The sequence below is a fragment of the Apium graveolens genome, chromosome 2, assembly GCF_009905375.1.
Source record: "Apium graveolens cultivar Ventura chromosome 2, ASM990537v1, whole genome shotgun sequence".
Classification (NCBI taxonomy): Eukaryota; Viridiplantae; Streptophyta; class Magnoliopsida; order Apiales; family Apiaceae; genus Apium; species Apium graveolens.
The window spans coordinates 6677713-6693842 of record NC_133648.1 but is presented as its reverse complement, the minus strand read 5'-3'; the positions used below and the strand labels follow the sequence as shown (position 1 = coordinate 6693842).

General features: G+C 33.4%; 1 protein-coding gene across 1 annotated transcript; it reads right to left on the bottom strand.

Moving 5' to 3' along the window:
• Nucleotides 1-7061: 7061 nt before the first annotated feature.
• LOC141706823 (serpin-ZX-like) lies at nt 7062-9781 on the bottom strand. The gene is made up of 2 exons (XM_074509673.1): nt 9277-9781; nt 7062-8034 (listed from the first exon to the last, which is right to left on the bottom strand). Exons 1-2 carry the CDS (start codon nt 9667-9669, stop codon nt 7255-7257), a joined length of 1173 nt encoding a protein of 390 aa, XP_074365774.1. The 5' UTR covers nt 9670-9781; the 3' UTR covers nt 7062-7254.
• Nucleotides 9782-16130: the final 6349 nt, after the last annotated feature.

Sequence of the window (16130 nt, the reverse complement as noted above, 5' to 3'; positions counted from 1 at the left end):
GCCTACACGCGTTTACTATATATTGTTCGTCTTCCCCTCTCTCCCCTCGTTATTGCCTCCCCTAAATAAATTCGGATTGTGTCTTTAAAATTTGAGTAATTAATTCCGGATTTCAAATATCTACCTTCGACATTTAGATATTGGTTAGAAAGTTGAAATTAAATTGTATATTCGTCTTTTACATTAGATACGATCTTTTGGTTTCAATCATTACAAAATTTAGATTTTACAATTTAATTCCGTAAATTTATTTAAATTATTCAATTTTTATGATATTGATCTAATAAACTCGTTACTTAATACTTTTCTTTAGCGATTATTAACATATATATATATATATGAATAAATTTGATCTTTATTTTTCAGTCGTTACGATTATCTGATTTTACGATTCAATTTTGATATCGTTTTGAATATTTAATTTTTACCGTGTCACCTAAAAAGCCGTTACCATATTCTTTTCGTATTTGTGATTATTGTTTTTGATATACGATACATTTCATTATTCTATCTCTAAAAAAAAGTTGTTTTTAAAAAAATGTCATCTATCACGAGCAAATTGAACAATTTTTTTAAACAAAGTATAGGGCCAATAAATAATATTCATTTTTAATTTATTTTAAAATGACCGAAATTAAATATAAAATTAAAATGACAAGAGATAATTTATTAACCAGTACACCAAAGTAAATTTTAATTTATGCAAGAGTGATGTAGAATTTAGATATCGAGAAAGAGATGATATAAAAAGATGCTCTTGATTACGTTAAGTGGGGTGTTCGTATTTGTAACATCAAAACTTTGAGCTGGCGCCCACTTTGGGTCCCACGTTTTTCTTATCATTTTCTTTGTACTATGTTTATATCTCTTTTCACTATAGTTTTCAAATCTTCAATTATTTTCTTATTACTTTTTCAGTATCTTTTTTCTTTTAATGACAGAAAGTTAGAAGTTATAACTGTTAATGGGGAATAAATATTTAATCTTTCATAATCTTTGGTGATCCAGAATTAATCCCCTTCCTTTTTTTATACCACGTTTGATCTTTGTGCATCCAATTCTAAGTATTTTGATTGCACAGTTAAAATAATAATTTTTAATTTTTTTATCAATAAAAATTTATAACTAAAACTTTAATTTACAAAAAAAAAATTAAAAAATATTATTTTATCTATACCGTTAAAGACTTAGAATTATGTGTAAGAAAGTTAAACGACATATAAAAAACGGGAGAGAGTAATATTATATGTATTTGTTAAATCAGATCTTAAGATAGATTAGAATTTCATAATCCAGATTGCCACTAGCAAATCCAAAGATAGGTACCTTAATGTATTTAAATCGTGAGTCATGTCAAAGATACTTTGTGTATGGCTTAAACAAATAGTCATGTCATTTTTCTATTATACTCCTAATCAAAGTCAATACGGGGATCATAGAATATGACTAATCAACTACAGATCAACTACAGATAGTAGTTATTACTGTTTTATATGTGTTCGTCTTTAACAATTACCGGTTAGTTAGCCTCTGTTTTTATTATATGACATTTGATTTTTGTGCACAAACTTCTAAGTATTTTGACCGCATAGTTTGAATAATAATTTTTAATTTTTTCTTTTTGTGAATAAAAATATATAACTAAAACTTTAATTTAGAAAAAGAAAATTTTAAAAAATATTATTTTATCTATGCAGTCAAAGAACTTAGAATTGTGTGCAAGAAAGTCAAACGACATATAAAAGAAAACAGAGGGAGTAGTTGTTTGTAATATCCCATATTTTCAAATATTATTATTATTATTTCGAATTGTTTATGCAATTTTATGTGAATTTTAGTGAATTATCTGGTAATTGGAGTTGATGTTTTGGATGTTTATATGTGATATTCTTTGAGTATTTTAATTTTTATATGTGCAGAATAAAATATAGATAATTATGGTATTTTCCGGTAATTTTTGAAATGTTATATGATTTTATAATGATTTATAGATTTAATAATTATTTTCTGAGTAATTATAAAACTATTTTATAAAGCCGGGAATCGTCCAACTTCAACCGTTTTTGCTTTTTTACAACCCGAAACTCTTCCGAAAACTCCTTTCTAACCTAATATCGTAATTTCAGACATTTTCCGTATTTTAACTTTTTCAATCCGGATTACGGTTTGACCCGTACGCGTCCCGGCGTACAATTTTTGATACGACAATCATTTTGACATACCAACAAAACCCGTATTCTCGAAAGGCGGGATATTATTACATTATTTTCGTATAAACAGTTTTATAAAAAGCCCGGTTTTGAAAATTATCCAAATATGGTATTAAATTGTATCGTTTTATAGTTACTTAGCGGCTAAGTAATCTATTTTCGGATCCGATATGATCCAATAGGATACTTGTTACGTGTTTAAGAGGCATTTATATGAATCAATTCGCAATCTGGACGCGTGTTTATTAGCGTCTTTATCGAGGTACTCGTTTTATCTCGTTTTATGGGTGTTTGAATGTATTTTATGTGTTTTCGGGGTTTTCTGTTAATTTAGGAATCAATTCGGTTTTTCAAAAATAACGGACCGGGACCCCACCGGGATGTCAAAACCCACAAAAGGTATGTTTTTATTTTTATAGAATTATCCGTATTTCAAATACCCGTTATTTTTGCATTTTTGAATTATTCGCAATTTTCGGGGAATTTTGATATAAATTTGTATTGTATCGCTTTTAAAATTATTCCCCCTAATTATTATTTTGGGGTTTAATTATTTTAATTAGAGGATAAAAATACCCTAAATTGATTTTGCGGTATTTAGTTTCTTAAAAATATAAATAGTCTAATTGTTATTTTATTTCTTTTTATTTTATTAAAATCCACATTCAAGAACATAATTTGGGGGTAAAAGTTGTTCTTAAACAAACAATCAATGATTCTAGGAATTCTAGGAATCCAAATTGGATTTTCTATATACTAAATGGATCCTTGTTTCAAGCCCATTCTATTGGTACCAATTTCACAAATCAATGTGCAGTGTTTTGTAAATTCGATTTTTTCAAATTTATTATCAAAATTCGTTTTTGATTATAGATGGATTGTTTGATGATTTGGTTAATTGATTATCGTTCCTGGTATCACAAGGATTGTTTTCATATATAGGTTGTATGTTTTTGATTAAGATTTAGTTATAACCGAGTTTTGGTTTTGATACAATTTTTGGAATCGATTTTTAGGTTATTCTTGAATCTGAGGTGGTGTTTGAGTATACAGTTAGTTTATAAATGATCTGAGCTTTATTTTGATACCGGTATCGATGTTTTTGGTATGAATTTGACTGCATATGTGATTTCGCCGGAGTTGGTTCGGTGGTAGCCGGATGTTGAGTTCTGGTATGTCTGAGATGATGTTAGAGTCGTTATTGAGTTTTGATTGTGGTTGGGATCAGTTTAGTGTTAAAATCGGAAAGAACCCGTGCTGATTTTGCTGGATATGGGACGCCGGAAAATGACGTAACGTCAGCCGAAATTCTGGGTTTTCCAGAAACCGACAACGAGTTCATTGTTTCCGGTCGTCTTCCCCGATTATCCGGCAATGTTCAACCCTAACCCCGCCCTTTGATCCTGTTGTGTTCAGTTGTTTTCCCAAAAACGTGTTTCTGCCTTTTCTTTTTAAAAATTATTCAAAAATTCCTTTTTCTATTTTCAAAATCAATTCTTTTAATTCTAAAAACCTATTTAGTTAATTATTTTAATTACCTAAATTATTTTAAATTCCAAAAATTATTTTCTTTTATTATTTTTCAAAAATCCAAAATTTTATTTATTATTTATTTAAATTGATTAATTATTTTGATAATTAATCAGTTTATTTATATAATTTGTATTAATTTGATTTTAATTTCCAAAAATTATGAAAAAATTGTTTTAATTCTGATTTTTCCTAGAAAATGATTTAAAAATTATTTTGAGCTTTTAAAATTTATATTTTGGTATTTAAAAATCAATTATTATTATTAATTGATTTATTCTTCTTTTATTCGTAATAAATAAACCGTTCGTCCGTTTAATACGAAACAAACGCGTATAGACTCAGAAAAATATTCCGCTTTCATTAAAAACACTTTTGAAACCCAAAATATTTTATTTTAAAAGGTCGCTTGTTTTGTAAATCGATTATGAGTCGCGTAGTGACTGAAAAATCGTATTTTGATCTGATTTCAGTTTTAAACGTACCGAGTCGAACCTTTTGACAAACGGTATGAATTATGTGATGCGTGGCTTATATGATTATGTGTTATGTGAAATACGTGTGTACGTGGGTCAAGAGTCTTGTGTTTGACTGTTTCCTTTATGTGTGGGCTATTGTATGGGTAGACGATAGAGTTTTGACGCGCAGTTCGTTGAGTAATTAGCGTTTAGACGATTAAAAGGTTATTTTCTAATTATAGATACGAGTCTTTTAAGACGATCATGACCAGATGAAATGGATGAAGACTAGAGTTGAATAATATGGAATAATGGGTTGCAGCACTGCATGAGCAACATATCAGTGATTTAGCGAAGTAAAAGACGGTAGTGCCTTGAGATGCCAGACTGATATAATTGCGTTTCTACGAGTGTGACTAACTGCTAAAAACCTAAAGGCAAGTATCCCTAGCATCACTTATTATTCAAGTGATATTCATTTTGAATCCTATAATACAAGTATTGCTTTCCCTATTCTCAGTCCTGAATATATAAATATTTTATATATCGCTGAAATAAATGATTCTGTTTATGCAAGTACTTATATGTTATTCTATGTTCAGAATAGTCAATGTTTTACTTATCCAACTATCGGATTTATAGATGTTTTGGGTTTTGAGAAATATGACGTTGTTTTGGGTTTTCTGCCCAAGTAAATGGCGAATAAAATTTATAAGGGTGTCGAGTATTATGACCCCTCTCAATAAAAGGTTTTAAGATTGGATGATCACAAATTGCGTAATAGGCCGTGGCGGCGGTCCAACGGAGATTTAGATATTATACAAGATATAATACCTTTAGGCCGATATGTGCCTTGGGTGCCCCATTTGTTTAGTTGGATATGTTTCGGCATACCGGTGTTGCTCCACGGCTGATCACCGGCGGCAACACACCGTCGTTCGAGAATTTCAATCTAAATTATTATATTGCTTTTGATAATCGTATAAGGAATAGTTTATCAAGTGTTTTGGTTTTGAATAAAAGGTGAAATGCAGTTTTGATTCAGTTTCTGCTTGATGTGGATATTTATTTTGTTGTTAATTATCAAAGGTGGTATTAGTATAGATGATTGATATTGACTTCAGTATGGAATGTTGTGAGCATCAAAGTTCGTATTGATATCTAATTTGATATGACAACAAAATGATTATTAATATCAAGAGTTCGGTTTTGAATGAGTTTATGATCCACTCCATAATCATTGTTTCATTATTGTTGTTTACGATATTTCCGTAAATACCGTTTTACGAGTTTTATTCTCGTCAAGATTCAAATTATTGCTGAAGCATTTCGCTCGATAATATCAAAAAGAGTTTTGAAAACAGTGAGAAACAATTATCCGATTCTTTAATAACTTTTCTGTTTCAGCAATTATGATTTTAAAATGATCTGCGCTATTGCAGATGTCGGTTTATATCAAAACGACCATATATATATATTATAATGATCTTGCTGAGCATTTGTTTTTCTCATATTTGCCTGTTTTCAAATTTAACCTCCAGTGAGGATTAACTTGCGCTGTTTAGCCGCATAATTCGAGTAAGCAAAGAAGAAGCTTTTGGAAGGTGGCTGGTTCAGGGTTTGCGGGCTAGTGTAAGTTTTATTGTGTAAAGTTGTTTATATTATATTATTTTATAGTTGTGTTATTTTATAGTTGGGCCTAGTATACTTCTTTTCGAAGTTATACTGGCGGGTTAGTAGTGAATTTGAATTTATTGAAAAGAGTTTTAAAAGAAAGTGAAAAATTTATTTGTGGAATTTGGATATCTTGTTTCTAGAACTGTAATCTTAAAAGATCTTGGATTAGTATGGGGTCATTTATGCTAAATATCTTCCGCTGACATTTGTATATTGATTAAACATGTTAATTTGGATTGAGGTTTCATAGTGACGACTAAATCTTTTGACCCCGGATTTGGGGCGTTACATTGTTAGTGACATGGGATTGAATTAATTATTTTGAAAAACTGATTGAATTTAGATCTTTCAAATAAAGCTGTTTGATAAATTAACTGTATTAAATTAGTGATTTTAAATAAAATTATTTGATAAATAAGTGTTTCATATTAGCGGTTTGAATTTTTAATGGACATATGTCAATCCTTTATTATAAAAAACTCCTCTACGTGTCCTTTTCAAAATTAGTAGATTTGATTCAAACGACTATTTCAATGGATAAAACTATTTGGTAAATAGTTTTTTCGAACAACTGATTTTAAATAAAATTGTTTCGTAAATAGCTTTTTTGAATTATCGATTTGTATTTTTATTGGGCATTGTATTAGATATGTATTTTTATTGAACACAATGCCGGTCCTCTAATTTAAAAAACTTAACTAAGTATTCTTTTTAAAATTAGTGAATTTTATTCAAACAACTATTTTTTTACAAATATGGCTTATAACCTTATAAATGAATATCTGTTCTCTCATAAATTTTCGGGACGAGCGAGGATCAAACCCAGGATCTGGGACGACACTCTTAACCGTTTGAGCTATCCAACCGTGCTCATTCAAACCACTATTTTAATTAGCTAACAACAAAAGACCAATACTAGAGCATTAGTCTAGCCAAACCCCTAATTGGGCTCAATGTGCTAATTTCATCCCAAACCTCCCCCCCTCCAAACACTAGCAAATAGTAGTACAATACTCCTAGTAAATTTGTAATACTTTTAAGATTAAAACCAACTTCTTATAAAGGTGAAGCAGTATATGTAGACTCCAAATGGCTAGTTACATACACAAAGATTCATTCCTGGATCTCAATTCAGAATGTAACCCATAACCATAATAGTTGAGATATGACACAAAAAACACTGCTCTTGAAAACAAGTTGAGATGCCACAGACACTGCAATATGCCTGTACATACTCTTTTTTCCCGATAAACATAACTGAAATCGAAACTATATAGTTTAGGGGAAATGCGAGAAGAGCTAAATGTAATGTCAGTAGTTAAAAGTCAAAAACATATATTATTACAACACTCGAAGCAAGCTCTTACAACATGGCATGTTTAAGTGGCAAGAGGATTATGGACTTGCCCGATGAACTGCACAACTCCAGTCATATCTTCTCTGATAAGGAAGAGGAACGGGTGGTCGGCAACAAAGTCAATCTTATCAAACATTTGTAAAGATCTCAGTTTTATGACAGCAGCCGATGCAGCAGCAGCTTCTGTGCCTTCTTCATTAACTTCGATGAAGGATTTATGGAATATGCTTGAAACATAGAGCTTTTGACCCATAGGAGAATCCACCATCTCGGTAAGACCATCCCCGGAGAAGGGTAAGACCAGCCCTAGTTCCTTTAACACATCTGATGCTTCAAAGCCAAATGATATTTTAAATTTTGGAATGCGGAAATCGCTAACTTCTACTTTCTGATATGGAATATGGCGCTCAAGGAATCCAGCTACTGAACCAACTTCCTCCACTAATCTCGGCAACCCATCTTTTGCATCTGGAAGGAAAAAGTACATAGAAAATTGCCGTTTGTCACCTCCTTGTTTATAAGGAAGCCCCAGCACTTTAAAACCATCAAAAGCGCTGATTAATTGCTTCTTTTTGCTGGTCATGAAGGGAACTTGAACTGAGCTACCATCGAGGAGGTGGAACTCATCGTCTTTTGTGGTGGATGCATCAAACTTGTCAGTCCATGCTCCTTTGAAATAGAGGGCGTTGGCAAAAACAAGCCTAGTTGAGCTGTCAACCGATCCAGAAGGAAGAATCTCCTTCATAAGCCCATTGGTCTCCTTTTCAGCCCACGAGTTCACTGAATTGGTAACTTCACTAGCCTGCAAATTATGTATACAATAGAAATATAACAATATTGCCTATATATCTGTAGGAACATGAAGACAATGAAACAAATCCAACATAGAGGACAACAAACAGAGGACCTTGGATGGAAGTAAATTAGAACCAACAGCAGATTATTTATAATGCCCCAAAAGAACATGTTTCAGCATATTGGATATTGCATTTGACACATAAATATTTACATAAACATACATTGTGGCAACAAGTAATATTGTCTATGATTACAGAAAGTCATTATTGCACATGATAACAGAAAGTTAGTGTAATGGCAGAAGAATAGCAATAAGAGAGACAAGAGATTGCAATTGTAGTGTGTACGTAGGAAAGGTAGCAATATCACAGGACAATTAAGTAAAAGAATAGGCACTCCACAACTGTCTATGAATAATTAAAAGTTATTTAGGGTCCTGGTGATGTCATATTAGTATATACTCCGTAAATTGTAAAAATGAGAAATACTTCCGGATGACATAGCAAATTGCTAGCATAATACATTCTTAGAAAAAGGAGCACAGGGTCAATAAATTTTTTCTGCAAGAGTCCTAGAAATATATGCCAGAAATGCAGAAATTAGCATTAATACAATCTACAAAGAATCAAAGACAAAAGCACAAAGATCTATAGGGACAGTGACATACATCATAAGTGGATCTACAAAAAATTGAATATTAGATGAATAACATCTAATTGTAAGGTCAATTTATCATTTTTAGATGTAATAGGATGATGCTCGATGTTGATCTGATAAAATCAAAGCACAATTAAATACTCCGTATACAACATAAGAGTCCGAATATTGCACTCTCTAATTTCACAAGAAAAGACCTTTCCTATGTCATAAGGATCACACCATCCTCATAATGTAATAGTAATCAAGAACTAAGGAGTGCCCCAGTAGTGCCAAAGGTGTACTCTCGAAGAGGTCGAAACTCTAATTCCCCCTTCTCCACTCCTATTCTATACTCAGGAAAAAGATATACACCAACTACCAAATTAATTAGTAATCTCAGTATCATGTAATTGCCACTAATCAAAATATCCAACAACATCAAGGCCAATACACACAACTAACTAGCATAATCAAATCAAGAACTCCACAAACATAAACAGACAAAACATAACTGCACACACAAAGTACAACCAACAAACATAATCAAATCAAGAACTAACAAACAAATACAGACAAAACACAACTACACACACAAACTAAATCTAACCTTGGTCTGAAAATCAACATGAACAGAAGCAGCCTTATAAAAACCATCCACAACTTGTTTAAACACAGGCTTCAAATCCAAAGACTGATCAATCCAAAGCCCATTAGCAAAACACAAACAAGGCCCACCAGAGCCAGACCCATCAGCAAAAACAAGATCAATCAACTGACAAGACAAGGAGTTAAGATCATCACTTGACTTAGCGTTGAGAAAAGACAAAAGCTGATCATGGGTTTGTGCAGATGATCCGGCTGTTATTAAACCAAGAACAACATGAATGGAAAGTGGAGAGAACACAGTGTTTGAGTGTTTGTGAGAAGTGTTTAGTAAGATGTGTTTTGCAAGTGTTAAAGAGACATCAGTTTGGTTGGTTATTGATTGTCTGAGGTCCATTTTTGGGTGAGTTGAGGAAGTTAGCAAGTGGGGGTTCAAGAAAATGTGTGTAGCAGTTTGATAAAATAAAGGGCAAAGCTGCGCCTACGCGTTATACACGGTTGATTTGGGTTAGACTTCGTTATTAAGATATCAGAGTCGACTTTCCGCGGTCGGCCTGTACATACCCGATAGAACCGAATCAATTTCCCGTTTCCGAAATCGGAAATATTCGATCTTAAATATATTTTTTTGATTTATTGGATATTTTGAAAATTAAATAATTTATTAGTGATTTATTGATAATTTATCGAAACAATCGAATATTTTTATCAATTTATTGAAATTTTTTAAAAAATTGACCGATTTTTATAATCATGTTTTTCAGGTCTATCATATCGATAAAAATAAATTTAATTGGTTAGAAAATGTAAGCCAATTTAAATGTATCGAGTACGAGTTTTATATTTTTTTCGGGTAGCCCAGATGAACGCGAATCAAATTATAAATTTTATTTGATAATTTAAATTATGCTTAGATTTTGTATTTATGCATAACTTACAATATAGTATATATTCAGCTTTCTTTACTTTTCAAAAAAAATAATTAATTTAAAATTTTCTATCATAATATACAGATTTCTTTTCTTTCCTTAAATTTTATTTCCGAACAAGTTAAGGAAATTATCTTTTCCTCACGGTGAAACCAATAAATAGCACAGGCTGCTTCATATTAAAACGTATAATTAACATGCAACCATGCTTGTCAAAATAATGTAACGGCACAAGGCTCTCAACACCACTAACACAAGGTTGGAAGGGAAAGCCGCGCTAAATCCTCGTGCCATCTTGTTTCCGAACACACACAAAAAGGCTGTTTTATTAGAGGTTCTTTTTTTAACCTACCAAGACGACGTACATGACATGGTAGCCTTACATATGTCTAAACATATTTAATACGACTTTGATACTCATTATACCTCATCTCCTTTCATCTCCCTGACTAGTACATTAGATTATAGTTTATGAAAATATACTTATTTTGATCTTCTTTCAGGACTCTTCATAGCTTTGTTGATTTCTTCCAAAGGAAACTTTGATAAATTCTTTTTATGGATAAGCATAAAGTCGTCGTTGTTGTAGAGTGCTAAGTGTGACGCCCTCTGTTTGGGGTTCACAACACACACACAATATATAAACCTGCTTTGAAAATAATATATATTCAATGACCTTACTTACCATAATTCACGGATCACAACAGGTTAAAGTATGCACACAAGCCACAACCTTATATACATTACAAAACGTACCAAATCCCAACTATTTTAACTTACATCTGAAAATAAAATATTCTTACAAACTTTCAACTCAAAACTAAAACAAAATTATTCAGCTAGCTTATTACGTCTCAACCTGGAATCCTAGCTCACACACTTGTCTGGGGATCCTCGCTACCAACGGTTTCCTTCTTAACTGGAAAAGAATATAAACAGATTCGTAAGAGTGAGCTAATTAGCTCAGCAAGTCACAATGACAATACTGAGATTAAACAATGATCAAATGAAATGATTTAAGGTAACAAGTTTCTTGTTAAGCAATGATTAGAATTGGATATTCACTTTTATTTTAAAAATCAAGATTAAACTGCTGACCAGTCACACACTAACCCCGAACAAGCCACACAGCTCTACTCTATATACTGGATCCAAGACACATATTGGCCTAATACGATCACGAATCTGGTCTGATCATGAATCTGGTTCACATTTATAAAATAATCCAATTCCATAACAATAACAGAATAAACAATGTAAATCAATAAACAGAATCATAATCAACATTCGTCTCAAAGCATAAGGTGATTCACAACACCATAAAGGTATAACAGGATGCATACAAGGATTGGCTTCCAACTTGTGAAAGAATCAGATAATAGAAGAAAAAAGGTTTAATGGTTACAAGAATTAGTCTTCTGATGTACAAGGTATGAAGGTTTGTATGTTAAGCAAATCTAGGTCAGTGATCTGTATATGGTTTATATGTATTTGTGGAGTAGTATCGTATATCTGTGGTTCGTACCTGGGAATTCAACAATCGATGGTTTACAAAGAATAAGGCTTACGACTCAAAGATCAATAAGTAGAATCAGGGTTTAAGGTTAAGTACTTCAAAGCACTTGCAATATAAAACAGAACTATTTCAAATACGTATCAAGATGGTTCAAGAATTACTTGCCTTATCTCGACTGGCTTCACTTCACTTGCTCTCGTCTGTCATTTCTATTCGCTGACTATCTGCTTTCCCTTTCTACGCCTCGCTTTCTCTGTTAGACATCACAAGTATCTATCAATACTCATTCTCACCTTATTCTATTCGTTACAAGCTTCTATCTACCATTCGTTTTACCCAAATCCGACTTAAGGATTTAAAGTTATGAAAAAAACCGAAAAATAATAAACACATAAGCATATTATACGTCAATAAGATCACATATAGCACATATCACGTAAGATATGTTAGGTCACACTTTCACTGTAGAGGGGGTGAATACAGTGTTTATTACAATCAAATCAAACTTCAAAAACTTTTGTAACAGAAAACAAACTTTATTGAAACAATAAACTCTGTTACAATCTGGAACTGTTATCTCTCAGTGATGAACAAAATATCACGAGAGCTGCTAGGGTTACAATAAATAATATTCTCGATAATGATAACACTTATAGTGTAAACCCTATGTCTGTGTTTATATACTACACAGTTACAAGATAATCGCTAATTGATATTGAATATAATTCTGCTTCCTAATATATATCAATCAAATATCTTCTATTCCAAGTATTCCATTCTTCACGGAATTCCTTCTTCATGCATATCTCTTCTTATGTTTATCTTGATCTTCTTAACTTCAATCAGCTACTGTCCTTATCTGATCGTCCTTCAGTACTTAAGTTCTGATATCTATCTCCTGATGCTTATCTCCTGATAACATAAGTACTGATATCCCTTAAGTTCTGACGTCCAGTATAAGTACTGATCAGTTAAGTACTGATTTGTTCTGTTCAAATAAGATCTGAAATCTAAACATAAAACATATTAGCCATGACATTATCAAATATATCTAACAATCTCCCCCAACTTGTAAATTAGCAAAATATACAAGTTTAACAGATATTTGATGATGTCAAAAACATTAAGTACAAATGCATGAGAAATAGACAAGATAACTACAACTTACAGTCCTTAAAGCTTTTACCAATTCAACTTCTGATAACAACTTTGGTCTGTATACACATCAGAATTTAAGTAGTTGTAGATCTTTGACTTGGCTTCATCATTTTCTGATCTCTCTGATGTCAGGAGTTGTTCTGAGATAATTCTTCAACAAACATTTCTCAGCATATCTGAGTTCATCAATCATTCTCCGTTTGACATCTTTAAGCTCCGCAGTATCTTCACCAGTTTGAAATATTGCAGCTCTGAGATCATTAATCTTTGCTCTTCTCAACTCCCGATCTAGTCTTATGACATAAGCTTTGTTAGACTCTAGATTGAATTCAAGCCCCTTAATACCAAGATATGTTCTGATCTGTGCAGTATTAGGCTTCATTAGTTGATTCAATCTCTCAGGAGTTGCTCCAATACCTGGTTCACTCAAGGAAGTTGGATCATCGGTAGTGTTGTGTACTCTTCTTTCATCAGCACTTCCCAATCCAGTTTTATCTCTAGCTTCCTTTCCAGTAACTACTCTTGCTTCAAAACCACTTGGAGTAGTCTTCAAAGATTGAGTCTGTTTTGCTTTAGTGAATCCTGGTAGGAGTGTTTTAGATTTATTTTCTGATATCAAGTTAACTTGAACACTGTCAGAGGTTACTTGCTTCTTCTGAATATCAGAACTTACAATTTCTTGACTCTGAACAACTTGAGCCATGTCAGAGGTTGTTTTAAGAACTTTTCTTGAAGTCAGAGCAAGATCATCTTTTCCATCAGTAATTTCTTCTTCCTCAGGAGGTACATAAGGCTTGATAGGTTCACCAACCTTTTCTTTACCCTTGGATCTTGGATCTATCTGTGGTTGTGATCTAGCCAAAGTTTCTTCAGTATGTATCCTTTCTTTGATCACAATGCCTTTAGGTTTTGGAAGTAACTTTTTACCAGAAGCTTCAGATTTAGATGTGACTTTCTCTGATTTAAGTCTGGCTTCTTCTTCCTTTAAACTTTCCAAGTCCATCCCTGGATTTTCTTGAAGAAATAACTGTCTTGACATTTCCTCATCAAGATCTAGAAGTTCATCAGAACTTATCCTTTTACCAGCAGCAGAACTTATTCTTTTCCCAGTATCAGAACTTGTTCTGTGACTAGCTTGTCTTGATGTAAACCTTCTACCTTGACTATGACCACTACCCATTCCAGAGTTTCCTTGGTCATCTTTTCCATCATCCTTTCCGTGCAGTGACTTGTTGGTTTTGCATTTGGACTTAATTACCTTCTCCCCCTTTTTGGCATCAGCAGGTAATAAAAGAGAGATAAGTAGTTCCACTGAGGTCTGGATTTCAGTAAGTTGCGATTGCTGAGAAGCTTGATTTGTCAGAATTTGATCAATCTGAGCTTGTTGCTTCTCTTGAGTTTTCTCAATATAAGCAACCCTGTCAATGGTAGGTTGGAAGAACTTTTTCTTATCAATTTTCCAAACTTGTTCCTGTTTGATAAAGTTCTCCTGAATCTTGTGTAGCTCTGCATGAGTGTTGGAATGAAGACCTTGTAGATGTTTAGTACTCAATGCAGTGACTCTAAGCTGGGTTTTAAATTCATCAGAATGTAACATTTCATCAGCTTTAGTCAAGTGCTCAGCAAGATGTAAAGCATTTGGAACACATGAAACTGAGTTCCATTCCTTAGTCCACTCCTGACCTGCAGGAGTTTCACTCCAAGGTACTGGTGCATCCCTGATAACAAACTCCTTTACCAGTTCAGACTTAGGAAGAGTCAGTGGAGGAGTATGTCCTGAAGGACCTGCTTCATCAGCATCTACAGTTGTAGCAGCCTCACCAGTATCTCCAACATTTGCAGCATCAGAACTTAGAGAATCAGTATCTTCTGATAAGACAACTGTGTGAGTAGCAATGGAGGCTTCAACATCCTCTAATTGCTGATCTGATACTAAGTTCTGATCAACAGCCATATCCTGATGCTCACCTAAAATCTGATCATCAGCATCTTGATGCAGAGAAGGTGTTAGTGATAACTCAGGAGTGTGAACAACATCAGTAACAGTTGTTGTGGAAGGATTATTTGCTGTTGGAGCTTCTAAGAAAAGTATTTCAAGCACAACCAGGTTCTGAATATCAATTTCAGCACATGTGCCTGGATCAACAAGAGACATAGAAGGTGAATTAGCCTTGTCAGATACAGGTTCCTGAGATGGAGTTGATGGAGAAGAAGTGACTGGAGCAAATTCCTTGTCTTGTGAGATCAGAGATTCCTGATCCCCTTCCTTAGCTGCTTCCTCCTCATCATCTGAAACTGGCCTTTGTGCCCTCTGTTTCTTGTACTTCCTTGTTGATTTGGATTCCTTGGGAGTTTCAGGAACCGTCATACGTCTAAGCCTCTTGAGAAGCCTAGAACCCCCAATTGCAGAATCCTTCTGAGAAGTTGCCTTCTCAGCTTCATTTACCACAGGTTCTGAAGAGGGAATTTGATCCTCAGAATCTGATTCATCTCTCAAAGTAATGTTTCTCCTCTTTTGAGGTGTTTGAGGAACAATCTTTGTTCTCTTTGGCTTAGAGGATGTAGGCTTCACAGTAGGTGCTGAAGAAGAAGGTTGAGCAGTCTGTGAAGTGGAGAGATAGGATTTGAGATAAGTTCTGAGGGTAGGTTGAGTAGAATGAGAGGTAGGTACTGAGGTTGATGGATTTTGGTTATGGTGAGTTGGTTGAACATTTGAGTAAACAGATTTGTAAGTAGCAGGATCAGCATTTACCAGAATCTGTTTTACAGACTGAGGAATCTGTAATTGTCTCACCATTGATTTCTTTGTGTCAGCATTTATCAGGTCGTTAAAGTACCTTTTTGCAACCTTAAAAGGTGGGGTTTGAGTGCTGACTAACTGGGGTTCAGCAGTACAATACGTATAAATAAGTTGACAGAATCTAGCAAAATAAACAACATCTCGATCCTCTGTCATCCTATCCCCAATAAAACCAATTATTCCAGTTGCAAAATCAAAATGAGTTTGATGGATAATAGCATACCCGATGTGCTGACTCAGAATTGGGATGGCATCAAAATTTGAACACTTGTTGCCAAAAGCCTTGGTGATGCAATCGAAGAAGAAACTCCATTCTCTTCTGATATTGGCCCGTTTCAACTGTCCAAGTTTCGTCAGACTCTTTTCATATCCCAAATCAGTCATTAACCCCCGAAGTTCTGATTCCTCTGATATAGAGAAGGTACAATCTTCTGGAAGATGTAATGCTCTTCGTA